The 15,869-nt window shown below is 49.9% G+C and overlaps 1 protein-coding gene across 1 annotated transcript in view; it reads right to left on the bottom strand.

The window, feature by feature from the left end:
- Positions 1-15,574, bottom strand: part of SBSPON (somatomedin B and thrombospondin type 1 domain containing) — a 222,048-nt gene extending 206,474 nt beyond the window's left edge. Inside the window, exon 1 of the mRNA XM_078687144.1 lies at positions 14,999-15,574. Within this exon, the coding sequence (XP_078543270.1) occupies positions 14,999-15,236 (238 nt within the window). The 5' untranslated portion in view covers positions 15,237-15,574. The remainder of the gene's footprint in view (positions 1-14,998) is intronic.
- Positions 15,575-15,869: the final 295 nt, after the last annotated feature.

Raw genomic sequence — 15,869 nt, 5'->3', positions numbered from 1 at the left:
GCTCCCTGAAATCCCACCCCCTTGCTCAAGCCTAAATCCTAGCTTAAATCCCAATGCTTGGTCCCTAGCACCCACCCTGAGGGGAATTACCTTGCCTAAACAGGGGATTATTGGCTACTATGGGCTTAACTCCCTACACCATTTCCATACCTTTCCTAGGTCTCCCCAGAAAACAATAGTATCTCACTAGCCCTGAGTCGAGTTTCTGGGTTCAGGCTGGAATCTCCTCACTCTGTGACCTTTTCCAAGATGACCATTTCCTACAATTTCCAACAATGATAATGCAATTTGACCTTCTCAAGGGTCAGTTCTTTATGTATGGTCTCCTGCGCCAAGTCCTCAGAGACTTAGGAATGGTGGGAGAGTCTGAACCAAACACTCACCAGCTTGTACACACCCTAGAAACAATGGACAATTGCCGCACACTCATATCCTGTCTGTACAAAGCTGTTGTAGCACACTCAGATCTCCTTACAATCCTTGAGAGAGAACTGGGAGGAAGAATTTAGCAAAGCCTTACATGACAAAGAGTGGAAGAAAGTACTGGAGTATCCCCGCAAGATCTATAGAAACACTCACCTAAAATGAATTCCATTTTACATATTAAACGGGGTTTACCTGTCTCTTAAGTGGCATCACAGAATATTCCCTGAGGCTTTAGACGCATGTGCCATATGCAAATGCCCAGCAGGAGAATTTAAATATGTGCTTTGGGATGGCCCTCGATTGGGCTCTTTTCAGGCTGAGGGGTCTCAAAAGCTGACGCACATTATGAAGATATGGCGGGTGGACACTTGGAAGATAAGAGCCTAGTATTATACAAATGCCCCAAGTAGTGCTTTAATGGCCTGGCCCTGATCATTGCAAAACACACCATTACTATAAAAATTAAAATCCCACAGCCCCCTCTATTGTAACCTGGAGACAGACATTGTGCACATGGGCTAGTGGTGAGGCAGCTCCATAGGGAAGAGGCTAGGGTCATACAGCGCTGGAACATCATCCAGGAGTGGGATAGATTGCTCACCGACCTGATGGCAACTTCCTATTAATTTATTTGGATGAGCCCTGCCATTTCTCATAATCCCCCTACCATCTATTTTGATCCAGGTCACCCCACAACACTGGATTCACTGTCCAAAGTATCCCTCCCGTTCTGCCATTGGCCATATCCCCGGCTTCCTATTCAGGAGCCTTAAACTCTCTCTCCCGTCAGAGTTACCAGCCACTCTCTGCTCTCACCCCCTTCCTCCCAGTTAGCCACAACATTTTCTAGACTTATTAAGTTTCATATGCCTGTGCATACCTAAGCTCCCTTTCGATGCATAACCTTACAGTTTCATGATGGCATGTACTATTGTGCCAGGCCAGGGAGATGTGTTCCAGTAGCACTGGCAGACCTCAAATCTAATGCTTTCTTCTCTCTGTGCAAAATAGATTTTTTTTCGTTCCTTCCTTTTTAACCCCTCCCATGCTCATGACGAGCAGAGCTCTTCATGACCGTTAGAACTCTCCCTGCGGGGCTAATTCCCCTGCTGTGCGAGCATTCTACACAAACGGGTGTGGTCGTGACGAGCTTAGCTCCTCATGAGCACACGAGCACCGTGGCTCATGACGAGCTGAGCTCGTCATGAGCATGGGGGCGCTGTGCGCCCTTCCTCCTCCCCAGCACAGCAGGGGAATCAGCCCTGCAGCGAAGGGGTTAAAGATGATAAGGAAATGTAAAAAAAGAAGTGAAACGTTTTGTGTTTTATGTACTGCCCTAAGTGGCATGAGTATGACCAAACATGGGTCCCATGCTCACAATGTCACTGGAACCAAGCTGTACCCAGTTGATGAAGGCATACCGAGGGAAAATCAGTCCTCGGTTGCTTGTGTTCCGGTTCAGGGAGGACCTGGCCTGGTAGTTCGGGCTGGACTGTTCCCAAGAGGAGCAGGGTAAATAATCATTTGCATATTGCTCTGGACAAACTGAGGTGGCATGGTGAGTAAAAGGACTAAGGGTTGGGGCAGGGCTTTAAGTGGGCCGAGTCCCACTGGTGCTGAGCACCGGCAGTTTTGTAAAGGAGGCCTCGAAACAGGTCTCTATCAGGTCTGTTTTGAGCCCTGGCACAGGCGGTCTGTTTTCTGGACTGCAATGACAGCAGGCACGTGGATGTGCACTGTTCACACTGCTCACCAATCACTTGTGGAGAAGTTACGGCACGGCGTCATGCCAGGTGAGAGTTGTTGGGGAAGGGAAAACCTTTAGAAAGAGTCATTTTCTCTCTAGAGTTCCCTTCTGTGTTTGAAACTCAGGAGCAGCAACATTGTTGTGGTGTCACAGGGCTTTAAGTGGAAGCTTTTTCAATATTATATACAAGCCACAGTTGCTGCTTATTTAGCTTATGCAACTAACAACCATTGACAAAGCCAAAAGTCCTGACTTGTTGTAGGTATGATGTTACTCGGTGTATCATATATCTGGATGCAATGACAGAAACAGCAAAATGCAAGTCGGGAGACACCCTATGCTAAGCACAGATTTTTAGTTTACGTGTTTTTACACCACACCCTTAATTACATTGCCCCCCTGTTTTTTTCATTCCACTTAAAGCCCTGGGTTGGGGTGCTACACCGAGCGAGTGCCAGTAGATAGATACATTGCAAGCATTCCTCCCATCCGCTTTTGTGCATTACACTATGCACAACATGGGCAGCACTATTTAGCTAGCACAGAGGGAGGTTTCTGCAATTGTCTATGATCTGTTTTGAATTTCGCGTGACCATGGCCCCTGAATTTGGCAATACTGCATTTCATCCTGCCTCACTAGGGTCTTATTCACTTTTTATGGACAGCATGTCAGGTTTACTGAGGGAGACGCCTGTACCCATGCCCGGTTCTAGCAGGTGGGCCAGGCCCACCCAAACCTGAGTCTGGCCTACCCATACAGGAGCCTTGGCCCTCGCAGTGAGGGCTTGAAGGCAGGCACGCAATGGCATTGGGCTCAAAGGGTTGTCTGTGTGTGCGTGCACCCGGGCTGAGACAGCTTCCCGGGCGCACACACACACAGACAGTTTTAGAGATTATTGCAGCTGCACCCGAGTACTTCACAGGTCTTTAAAAGACCATTGATATGGTAACAAGGCTTTGGTTTTTTTTTCACCCCTTCATCTCCCCATGGCAAAGGGCGACAAATCCTTTCTTAGACAATGGTTACCTTTGCCTACTGTTCTGCTGTGTGGATATTTCTTTTTCAATGCAGTGCAGGAGAAAAGAAGTTTGTTTATTCCTATTCACCTTTCCTGACCCCTGCAGCTGCTTATCACATCAGACTGTGGCACAAAGTTTGTTTTATGGAGTAGGTAAGAGAATGTGTTACTATTTGTTTTTCTTTTTTAAATCTGCATAGACCCAGTAGGACACATACTTCGTGTGTGCTTCATTTGAACAGTTTTTATCATTATCATGGCTGATGCAGGACAACAAGACAATACAAAATGCCCAGATAACGCTGGTGATTAATGATCTTGCTGAAGAGAGCAATCATTTGTCTGTTAGTAGTTTTTAAATTCAGATTAACTGTATTTTATGTGGAAGCTCAGTGGGTTACTGCCTTTGTCACAGAGATCCTTGTGTTACTTGCAGTTCAGAAGTAACAATCCTAACATAGGACAGTGACCAATGAACTGTCACCAAAGAGCTGCATACAAACATGAATGGTATAGTTAGAACTTCGCTTTTTTGTTTTGTGATATAGTTAGAACTTCCTCAGTCTTTCATTATTTTAATGTTGCTAAAATTAGTATTTTTGGACAGATATACATTTTTATCAGTAAAGCTGACCCACATGGAATACTCTCTAAATCCTAAGGTCGTGTTTCCCCAGACCAAACCCTCTTAAAATATACTGCCCACCAGTATGGATGACATGTGATTCCTACACCTCGCAATCCTCATTAGTTTATGTGACATTCCCTGTAGACTGATTTACATACTTGTATGATTGAGTGTCTCTTATTAATGTGTGCGTGGTGTAAACTACTGTGACACCCTTCACTGATATGAGTAGCGCTATACAACAAATGAAATGTATATGAGATAGCGGCTACCTAAAGATGAGGGGCACTGTTGTAGAGTGGCAGTGAGGGAATCCGAGGAGGAGTTAGTGGGAGGGGCTATGGAGTGATGAGGGGCACTGTTGGAGGGTGACAGTGAGGGAATCCGAGGAAGAGGTCATGGGGTGGAGGGGGAGCTAGGGAGAGATGAGAAGCACTAGTGGAGGGTGATAGTGAGGGAGTCTGAGGAGGACGTCATGAGGGGTAGGGGCTATGGGGAGATGAGGGGCACTTGTGGCGTGTGGCAGTGAGGGAATCCGAGGAGGAGGTCAATAGGGGGGGCCATGGAGGGATGAGGGGCCCTGTTGGAAGGTGGTAGTAAAGGTATTTACAGAGAAAGAGGTAATTGGTGTGGTGCCAAAAAAGACGATTGCATCAGCGCTAAAGCTGGCCCTGTCATGGACTTTCTGTTTTTGTTTATTTAATTAGCAGTCGGGTCATAAGGGCTACTGTGGAACATACTTTAAAGTGCGTGCTAATTATATTTACTGCTATATTCCATGTTTTAAGTTTCAAGGTGATTTTACTAATGTTTTTACCGAGAAAAATGAAAGTGGAGCCCGATGGTGCCTGATATGGGGCTGGGGCCCAAAGTCAGCTGTGAGATAAGGTGCACTGGAGAGGAGTAGTGGATAATCAAGCCTGTAAGGGGATGAGTGCGTTGCAGAGTCCGGAGTCAGTCAGTCATTCAGAAATACTTTTATTTGATCTCGTTAAAAATCATAAAAGAGTGGAAAATGTTCAATAATACAAACATGTTGAAGAAAATACATAAATAGATAAATAGATGAGGATTAAAAAGGTGCTAAAAGATGAAAACACAATACTGTTATGACCTAGATAATCATCCATAGATAATACATAAAATTAACTTTCATATTAAAATGACATTTTGAACAGTGAGAGGCGGTACTGTAAACAAGGAGACCAACAAATAATGTTGGTGCAGGAGAAGAAGAAGAAGAAGGGTCCAAGCAGTCTTTACGGAACCGCTCCAGTTCATTTGTGTTTGTTTTCTAGTTCTTTGGCTGCCGTTTTCCAAAGCATAATGGCTTTACAAGATAGTTCAATGGAGTGACCTCCAAGACATTGTATGACTGCAGCTCTGCATGTCCGTAGCTGTTTTTTTATCAACAACTTGCGGAGGACCCTTTTACGAATTTCTAGGAGTGCGGGGCAGATGCATAGGAGATGTAAGAGGCTCTCTTCTCCTTGTCCACACAGCCGGCATTCTTTTGTTAACCATACTTGTTTTCATTTTGGAGTTAGGTCCTTCGTGGGGAATGACCCCAACCGTAACATAGTCAGATAATGCTTTTTGTGTTGTGAAAAGTGTTCTAACAAGTATGTTTGTGGTTTAAGCGACTGATAAGAATGAATCACTGCCCAAGCGTGTTTTTTCTTTGAGAATGCAGTTTTATCCATTAGCTGCGAAATGTGTTTGGTTGCGCTGTTTACTGCCTTTTTGAAACCAGAGAAAGAGGTGTTTGTATGCCATGCCCCCTCGAGGTGTAGGTCCTTGAGTGATCCTTTTAGGACCGTAGCGTTGGAATTATTTAGCCTCGCTTGCTTTTCGATTTCTTCCCAGCAGGAGTGGGCTAATGTGTTATCTTCTGCTTGCCTCATCTGCCAATAGTATTTGATGTCCAAATACCATCCGTTGGACCTGGGGGTGCCTCAGGGCTCCTCGTTGAGTCCCACGCTGTTTAATCTGTACGTGCAACCGCTGGCTGAAGTCGCTAGGCAATGGGGCCTTACCATGGTTTCCTATGCCGACGATACTCAGCTGGCGGTTACGATCAGCGGGGATGCCAAGAAGGATGCCCTCAGGTTCCGCAGTGGACTGAGAGAGGTGGCCAGCTGGATGAATAACAACTGTCTCCAGCTGAACGCGTCAAAAACGGAGGTGATGATCGTTGGAAGGGATGCGGACCTCTGGGGAGATGGATGGTGGCCTTCTGAGCTGGGAACAGCTCCAGTCCCTGTCCTGGAACTCAGGAATTTGGGAGTATGGCTTGACCATACGTTAAGCTTTGTGACTCACACGAAGAGAGTGGCGGCCTGCTGTTTTGGAGTATTACGCGGGCTAAGACCCCTGCTTAAATTCTTCGATGCTCCTACAAGACAGCTGGTCATTCAAGCAATGATTATTTCTCGCCTGGACTATGCTAGTTCACTCCTTTTAGGAGCGAACCAAGCAGAGATACTTCGTTTACAGCGAGTCCAGAACGCTGCGGCTAGGGCGGTGGTTGGCCTGCCCCGGACCTGCCCTACCTCCAACACTTTGCGGTCCTTACACTGGCTTCCGATGACTAAGCGTATTCAATTTAAGGCCCTCACCCTGGTTTTTAAAATTCTTCGAGAGTCGGCACCTGTGTTGCTTAATAAATTGATTTCTCCCTATGTGCCAACTCGCTCACTCCGTTCCCTGGGACAATCCTTGGTGGTTGTTCCCCGGTTCAGACTTAGTCGGATGGGGGGACGCTCCTTTCGAGTGAAAGTGGCACTCCTCTGGAATGCGCTCCCTTTGGAAATCCGCCTTTTGGATGATTTGATATCCTTCCGTAGGGCTTTGAAAACTTTCCTGTTTTAAAAACTTCCCCTGTTTTAAGTGTTCTGCTTTTTTATTGCTGGTTTTAGTGTTGTGTTGTGTTTGCCTTTCCCTGCGCCAGGACGCTCCTTCGCTGGAGCATCTGTGCGCATTAAAAATGTTACATAACATAACATAACAACCGCCCCTTGTCTGGCTGGTTTCTGGTTTTTTAGCCCGTATTCCAGTCGAATCTGGGCTTGAGAAATGTGCTAAGGAATTGAGAACAACCTTTTGAAGAAGCTTGATTGGGCTTGGTTAAGGGCGGCTGAGTCTTTTGTATGCATTATTTCCAACCCATATGATATAGTTGGTATGAATTTTGCTGTGATTATCTTCAGCAGATGCCCTGTTGAGCAGCCTTTTAATTTCCTGTGTAAAATTTTGAAGGCGTAAAAAAGTTGTTTTGCTTTCGTTCTCACTTGATTCAGCTGATGTTTGAAGTAGAGGTTTGATCCCGTTGAAACCCTAGGTATTTGTAAGTTTCCACCGGGTTATTGGTTTGTCACCTAGGTTCCAGATAAATTTACCTTTTGACCCTTTTTTATGTTGTTTTGAGAAGCACAGCACCTTTGTTTTCTTGAGATTAATTGTTAATTGGGATGCGATGGTATAGGCTCCTAGTTGGGTCATTGATTGTTGCAGGCCTATCGGTGTTTGTGATAGAAGGATGATATCATCTGCGTATTGAAGGCTGGTGATTAGTGTTTTGCCCAGTTTTGGGAGGTCGGTTTGAACTTGTTGAAGGTGTTTCTCGAGGTCGGCGGTATAGATGTTGAAGAGGCAAGGGGCCAGCAGGCACCCCTGTTTCAGCCCGTTTTTAGTTTGGATCTTACTTGTTATGCTGCGCCCGTCTCCTTTTTTTATTTGGACCCATGTGTCCGAGTAAAGATTGATAATTGCCTCCAAAAGTTTTGTTGGTGCCCCCAAGCTTTGCATTTAGACCCATAGCTTTGCCCTCTGTACTTTATCGAATGCTGCTCTGAGGTCAATAAAGCAGGCGTAAAGGGAGCGGGATTTAGCCATAGCTTGATTAACTAGGAGTGTGACCACTGAGATGTTGGTAAGGGTGCCCATTCCTGCCCGGAATCCTGTTTGTGTATTTGGCATCAAATTTGTATAGCTCACCCAGTCTTCTAGATCTGCCAGCAGGTTTGAGGCGTAAATCTTGGCTTCAACATCGATGAGTGCGATCAATCTGTAGTTGGCAGCGTCTGAACGTGGGCCCAATTTATATATGGGATTTAGGATGCTTCCTCTCCAGGAGTCTGGAACCGTACCTGACAATAGTGTGTGTGTGAATAATGGGGTAAGGATGTAGGACCAGAATGAGGGGTCGTGCCGGAATAATGCATTAGGCAATCCGTTAGGTCCTGGAGCTCCCTCTGGCCTTAGGTTTTTTATGGTTTTAAGGACCCGGTCTTGAGAAATCTGGAGAAGTGGTTCTGGCAGTTCAATCTTTGATGTATCATAAACTATTGCTGCAATCAGGATTTCTTGATTTGTGACTCCTGAGGGTAGGATGTCATTATATGTTTGCTCAATGTGTGCTTTCCAGGTGTCCTCCATTACATCAGAGTTGAAATGCCGGTTCTTGCCGTTAGATAGCTGATTAATTATGTCCCAGAAGAGCTTGGAGTCTTTTTGGTTACTGGCAAAGAGAAGTTTTGCCCAGAGATCTTCTCTGAAGTCTTTCTTGGCCACCTTGGGGTCTCTTTTGAGGTCTTTTGTTAATTTTGATATTAGTGAGCGAATGTCCTGAGAAGATTCTGGGCCTCGAGTTCTCAAATGCCTTAGCTGTTTATTCAATTGATTTTTTTGTTTCCTTAAACTATTGGGGAACCACCCTACCCCTGCCGGTCTGCCTGCTTTACGGACATTTTTTGAGAATTCTTTGTTTAGGTCTTGAGTGAAGGTTTCCCAAGCCTTTATACATGATGGATTCACTTTAAAACTCTCCGATAGGGCTATACATGCGGCCATGATTTCGCCAATATTTTCCTTTTTCCAAATTAAACGTCTCAGGTTGTAACATTTTGTGTGTTGGGACATCACTTTGTCTTTTACTGAGTCGGCCGTATTTAGGAGTAAAGTAAAGGTTTGAGGATGGTGGTCGCGTTCTGACCTATCTTTGATTTCAAAGTTAGTGATATGTTGAAGAAGGTCTAGGTCTGTTAATGTATAATCGATGATTGAGCATGTTTTCTGCGTTACCCGGGTGTATGCTGGATGGCTCTCTGATGTCACTTGTCCGTTTAACACGCCCAATGAGCGTTCTTCCAACAGGGTAGCACACCTATTACCATGTGTATCACGTTGTTTGCTAGGTGGAACGTGGCCTGTTGGACTTTCTTTCCTGAGATTTAGTAATTTCATATTAAAATCTCCTGATAAAATAATATTGGAGTGTGGGTGAGCAAGTTTAAGTGTATCCAGTGTTGCTGCTAGGGTATCGATATTCAATCTCTTTTGTTTGGATGATGGGTGAATGTATATGTTCAGTATTAGTAAACTGAAGGATTTAGGGGCTGTTAATTGGATACATAGCATCCATGTTGTGTCTAAATCCACTTCCGAGGCCTGCTAAGAGATGTGGGTCGAGACATAGATTGAAAGGCCTCCTTTAGCTCTTCCATATTTCGAGTCTTTCTTGGCCGGGTTAAGATATTCTTTGTATCCTACTATTGGTGAAGAATTTGTCTGCCATGTCTCTTGAAAGAGGATTAAATTGTGCTGGTTGAAAAATTCCATGAAGTCTGGATCTTCTAGTTTTGTGCTTAGGCCATTTACATTCCAAGAGCAGATATTACACCTGTAGTCTATTGTTTTAGCTTTGGATGAGTTTGTTCATGCCGTACATTGGCGGGTTCCGGCTGGGTTCAGTTTCCTTTGCCCTGTGTGTTTTCCTGCTTCGATGGACGAAAGTTATGGTAATTTTCCTCTCCTCTTGATTTTTGCTAATTCTTGGGCTTTGGTGTTCTGGGCCTTTCGCGCCTCTCAACAAGCCCTCTGATGATTTTAGTTGTTGAAGTGGGGTTGGGTAGCAGGTGGAAGTAGTAATGAAGATGGATTCTCCCTGAAGGCTCGCACAGAGGGAGCCCGAGAAGTGTCACTTGCCTGATACTCCCACTTCAGAAACCTCCTCTTCCCATCAAAGGAACATTACATGGAAAAAACACTTTTTGAGAGTGATAATATTTAGAAAGAGATTTGGAAAAGAGTGCGTTTTACTGGGCCTTGTAAGACTAAGAAGAGACAAGCATTTACAATGCAATGGTTTTGCCTTTGTTAAAGTTAGAGCTATTGGCATTGCTCTTGACATTATTTTTATTTATGTTTTTTTAACATAAATAATGGCATTGTCATTTACAATGCCACTAGCTTTATCTCTCGCAAATGACACACACAAACACACACAGAGCCCCCCCACACACACACCCACACAGATCCCCCCACACACACAGCCACACAGAGCCCCCCACACACACAGCCACACAGAGCCCCCCACACACACAGCCACACAGAGCCCTCCACACACACCCACACAGCACAAGCAGGCAACAGGGGCACATGGAGGCACAAGCAGGCAACAGGGGCACACGGAGGCACAAGCAGGCAACAGGGGCACACGGAGGCACAAGCAGGCAACAGGGGCACACGGAGGCACAAGCAGGCAACAAGGGCACACGGAGGCACAAGCAGGCAACAGGGGCACACGGAGGCACAAGCAGGCAACGGGGGCACACGGAGGCACAAGCAGGCAATAGGGGCACACGGAGGTTCAAGCAGGCAATAGGGGCACACGGAGGCACAAGCAGGCAACAGGCGCACACGGAGGCACAAGCAGGCAACAGGGGCACACGGAGGCACAAGCAGGCAACAGGGGCACGAAAACGGAGGCACAAGCAGGCAACAGGGGCACACGGAGGCACAAGCAGGCAACAGGGGCACACAGAGGCACAAGCAGGCAACAGGGGCACACAGAGGCACAAGCAGGCAACAGGGGCACACGGAGGCACAAGCAGGCAACAGGGGCACACGGAGGCACAAGCATGCAACAGGGGCACAAGCAGGCAACAGGGGCACGAAAACTGAGGCACAAGCAGGCGACAGGGGCACACGGAGGCACAAGCAGGCAACAGGGGCACACTGAGGCACAAGCAGGCAACAGGGGCACACGGAGGCACAAGCAGGCAACAGGGGCACACGGAGGCACAAGCAGGCAACAGGGTCATGAAAACAAGCACAAGCAGGCAAAAGGGTCACAAGCATGAATTGTAATTTAGACGGGGCTGAAGTGGAGAACGGTCAGTTCGGGAAGTAGTGCGGCTGGTGCAGTGGTACCAGGCCGAAAGGTGAGAGGGGCTGTCTGCACCCCAGTTTGGACAGTTTCCACTACCTAACAGGGATTGGTGGGAGGGGGGCGTACTTCTTGCTTGCTTTAGGGCTGTTACTTCGGGGACGCAGTGCACGCTGCTGCCTGCTGCCGCCGGGACACGACAACAGGCAGGGAGAGGACAGGCTAGGAGAGAGCAGGGAGGGGACAGGCTGGGAGAGGGCAGGGAGGGGACAGTCTGGGAGAGGGCAGGCTGGGAGAGGGCAGGTTGGGAGAGGGCAGGTTGGGAGAGGGCAGGCTGGAAGTGGACAGGCTGGAAGTTTAAAGGCTGGGAAAGGACAGGCTGGGAAAGGACAGGCTGGAAATGGACAGGCTGGGAGAGGACAGGCTGGGAGAGGACAGGCTGGGAAAGGGCAGGGACCATAAAATACATAGATATAAAATCATTTAAGATCCCCCGTCTTGTAACCATGTAACAGACAGACATAGAAAGTAAAAAAATATAAAACATTTATTAATCTTCATAGCGCCTCGAGAGGCTTCGCACCTCCTCCCCTACAAAAAGGGAACGAAAGATACTTATGTAAGGAGAGGATGTATGCAATGCAGCGCCTTGAAGCGAGACCGGGGACTCTGAGATGTCCCCAAGCGCTGCCTGCCGAGAATGGATCAGAAAAGGTGTAACCGCAATGCAGCGCCTGGAAGCGAAGACTTGAGGCTCGGAGCTCCCGCCACACCCACCCTCTGCATAGAAAGTGCCAAAGTTGGTATACACTTAATGCAGCGCCTTGAAGACAGACTCTGGCCTGTCAACGCGGTGGGGGCGGGGGGAGAGGGCTGGGGTTAAGGCTTCGGCGGAGGACGGCCAGGGAGCCGGGTTCAACGGGGTCACCTTGACTCTGACCTTGGACATGTCTGTAGACCCTGGTGCAGCGCCTTGAAGCGGACCATGGGCTTCAGAGTCGCCCACATCCACAGGACGACATGGAGGAGGGGGGGGGGGGGGGGAGGAGTACGTGCAGCGCTTTGAAGCGTACCCCACAATCCACAAGAGTAATATCGGATGGGAAGGCAACACCGCGAGGACGTGGCCTAAGGACCAGAGCGGCTGACTGTGGCACTGAAGAAACAAGTTCGAGTCTCGCATCGTCTCAACATCCTGTGATCCTCGGCACACCACTATATCTCCTGTGCCTGAAATAGGATGTGACCGCGTGTGATGTCACCGCTGCTCATATAAAGCGCTCCAATACCTTCGGTCGAGATAGCCTATATAAAACTGAAAATATATAGCAAGCATTGGCAAAGCCAGGTCCCGCCTATGTAAGAGCTGTTGGCTTTGTCAATGTGTTGAAGCCTATTACACACCAGCCTGGCTGCGGTTCAGCATGGGAATGTAATTACCATATTGATTTGCACTTCACTCCGATCTGAGGCGGGCTGGGCTGTCGGGAGGGCGGTGTGACCTGCGGCAGGCAGCGTCGAGAGCCTGATTGCACGGCCTGAGAGCTGGAGGGATGCTGTGAATCAGCTAGAGCGGCAGGTTGGAGAGGCACTTCGCTACAAGCCGCGATTGTGAGGCGCTGGTGTGCCTGGAGCCGGGCCAGCCCCGCGGGCTCCGGGAGGGCTCTGGGAGGGCTCCGGGCCTCGGGGGTACCCGCCCCCCACCCCCGAGGTACCCCCGAGAGGGTGGAGCGGACGGGGGAGAGGCGAGAGAAGAGGCGGAGGTGCCACAGCGCCTTGAAGCCGGCTCAGCTGGGCGCAGATCACCAACCCTCAGAGTACAGGCGGAGGACAGGGACATAGCGCCTTGAAACCGGCTCAGTTGTGTCTACATCACTATCCCTCGGAGAACAGAATGACAGGGACACAGTGCCTCGAGAAGCGGCCGCAACCCGCCCATGAGAAGAGGGGGCAAGGAGAAAAGGCAATACAGCGCCTCGAAACGGGCTCGGCTGGGCGAAGATCACCAACTTTCAGAGCGCAGGAGGACGGGAACATAGCGCCTCGAGAGGCTTCGCACCTCCTCCCCTACAAAAAGGGAACGAAAGATACTTATGTAAGGAGAGGATGTATGCAATGCAGCGCCTTGAAGCGAGACCGGGGACTCTGAGATGTCCCCAAGCGCTGCCTGCCGAGAATGGATCAGAAAAGGTGTAACCGCAATGCAGCGCCTGGAAGCGAAGACTTGAGGCTCGGAGCTCCCGCCACACCAGCCTGGCTGCGGTTCAGCATGGGAATGTAATTACCATATTGATTTGCACTTCACTCCGATCTGAGGCGGGCTGGGCTGTCGGGAGGGCGGTGTGACCTGCGGCAGGCAGCGTCGAGAGCCTGATTGCACGGCCTGAGAGCTGGAGGGATGCTGTGAATCAGCTAGAGCGGCAGGTTGGAGAGGCACTTCTCCGGTCTCCCCGCGGGCGCCGCCATAGTGCTTGCCGTCTTCCTCTCCTTCTTCCCCGGGCTGCGGGGGGCGGGCACTTCCGGCCGGCCGCGCTAGGATTGGCCGGCCGGCCAGTCACGGGGCAGGAGAGACGCAGAAGTGCCGGCAATGCCGGACCAGACTCGGGGGCGTTCCCGGCGTCGCGTGACGTCGGCAAAAGGCAAAGAATGTCAGGAACGCCCCCGTGTCTGGTCCGGCATTGACGGACAGGCCCCTCGTCCAATGGCAAGGCTCCGTTTACGGAGCCAGCCAATCAATGACGAGGGCCGACCCAAAGCACCCTACAGTTCTCAACAGGATTTCGCCTGCGCGAAAAAGCTGCGCAGAGCGCAGCTTTCGCTAGGCAAAACCTAATAAAGGAGGGCCCTGAAGCAGGCCTGCCCAGACCTATATGCGACAAATCGAGCCTGCCGTGGCCCGCCCAAATGCACCCTTGGACCACCCAAATAAAAATTCCTGGAGCCGGGCCTGCCTGTACCTATAGCCAGCACTTCTTCCTAACTCACAGGGGCGTGGCTTTCATTAACACAGCAGGTGCAGTGGCACCTAGGCGTAGAGGACTGGAGGGTTCACTAAATTATAATTATTGCTGTATTTTATAATTCGAAGAGAAGTCAGGGAGTCCGTTCCTTCCTAGCACGTGACACACGGGTTACTACTGCCCCCTCACAGTGTAAAAGTAAAACTCCCTCTGGTTGCTGCCTTCATGGCGTGTGATGAAGCGCGCGCCTGCATCTTCTGATTCACAGTGCCGCTGTGCAGAGAGTGTGTAGGCGGGCAGCTCGCAGGGGTGCAGGTTCGTTTGTATCACCCCAAAGAAAACGCACTCCGCTATAATAGCGACTCTAAAGGTCCGGTTCCCCCGCCTTTGTTCCGCTGGCCGTGCACCCGCTGCAGCGCTCAGTCACAGTCACTACTTACGTTCCGATTTGACTCTGGTGTGTTTTTTTCTCCAATTTTCTAAGCACCGTAATTGAAAATTAATCGCTTATAAGAACGGCAGGTCAGGACAGAAACCCCAGTGTTATATGGTCCGAAGAAAACAACCCGTCAGAGACGGACTGTAAATCTAAATCAGCCCTGGGCACATCTTGAAACCAGCCCCATGCTACAGTAGGCCACCACCAGAAAGGAACCACGGTGGCATGGCTGTGCATGGCACCTCACCGGGCTCTGAAAGCAGAAACCTACTTTGGAAACGCCCGAGCCGTGAGGCTGCCAGTGGACCGTGGGACACCTGCAAAGCTGTTCTGTGGATGCCTTTAGGGGGATAAGTAAGATGAGAAATTGAGGTCCGGCATCAAATAACAGCCCCCAAAAGCATTTCACCTGTGTATAGGAATGTGAGTTATATATATATATGGTGCGCATGCATGAGTACAGATTGGAGCTATGGACGCCTGGCCTCTGACACTTTGTGTGATCTGCAACAACGCCCTCATCTTCTGCCTGCCCGGCCCGCCTGTGTTTTTGAAGGCGCAGAAAGAGTCCCCTGCGCACCCTGTGAATGTGACAAGCAGCGTCCACCTACCTGGGCAGGCCTGGGTGTAGTCGTAGCAGCAGTCCCTGGCCCGCGGGCACGCCTCGTCGCAGAAGCAGGTGCCGTAGACCCGGTCCAGCCTCCAGCCCTGGGTGGCACACTGGGGGTCTCTGCCAGGGCAGCACCTGCCGGCCTCGGCGCACCCGGCCCCAGCCGAGCCCCAGAGCCTGGCGAGGGCGAGGAGAAGCAGCAGCGGGCGCAGGCTTGGTGCCATGGGGGGTGAACGCATCAGGGCCCGGGAAGTCCGAGGGGCTCTCACACCGCAGCTACTGGGTGGTCCAAGTGGTTCACACACTGCCACCACGGCACACACTCCTCCCTGTGCGGGCTAATGGACTCTCACACGGTGGACACTGCCCCCTGAGCGCCGCTCCTACCACTGTCACTGTGAAGTCTCAGAGGCTCCCCACGCCACGCAGTCTGTGCACCGCCCACTCTGCCTTCACTCTGCGGTCCAAGGAAGGGGCTCGCACCGCAAACACTGCGCAGTACGAGCACCGTTCACACCACCTCCGCTGTGCGGTCTGAGGGGCTCCCACACCATACAGTCTGAGCAACGCTAAATCCACTGGGCAACCCGTGCCCCGCCCCCGTTCACACAACGAACACTGTGCATACAACCCGTGCCCGTTCACACCACTGCGCACTGCGCACTCTGTGCACCGTTCACACGACTATCTGTGTAATGTGTCCCCTCACACCACTGCCACTGCGCACTCTGTGCACCGTTCACACAACTATCTCTGTGTAATGTGTCCCCTCACACCACTGCCACTGCGCACTGTGCACCGTTCACACGACTATCTCTGTGTAATGTGTCCCCTCACACCACTGCCACTGCGCACTCTGTGCACCGTTCACA

The sequence above is a fragment of the Lissotriton helveticus genome, chromosome 4_1 (genome assembly GCF_964261635.1).
Source record: "Lissotriton helveticus chromosome 4_1, aLisHel1.1, whole genome shotgun sequence".
Lineage (NCBI taxonomy): Eukaryota > Metazoa > Chordata > Amphibia > Caudata > Salamandridae > Lissotriton > Lissotriton helveticus.
The sequence above is the reverse complement of the archived record's forward strand: the minus strand, read 5'-3'. Positions and strand labels throughout refer to the sequence as shown.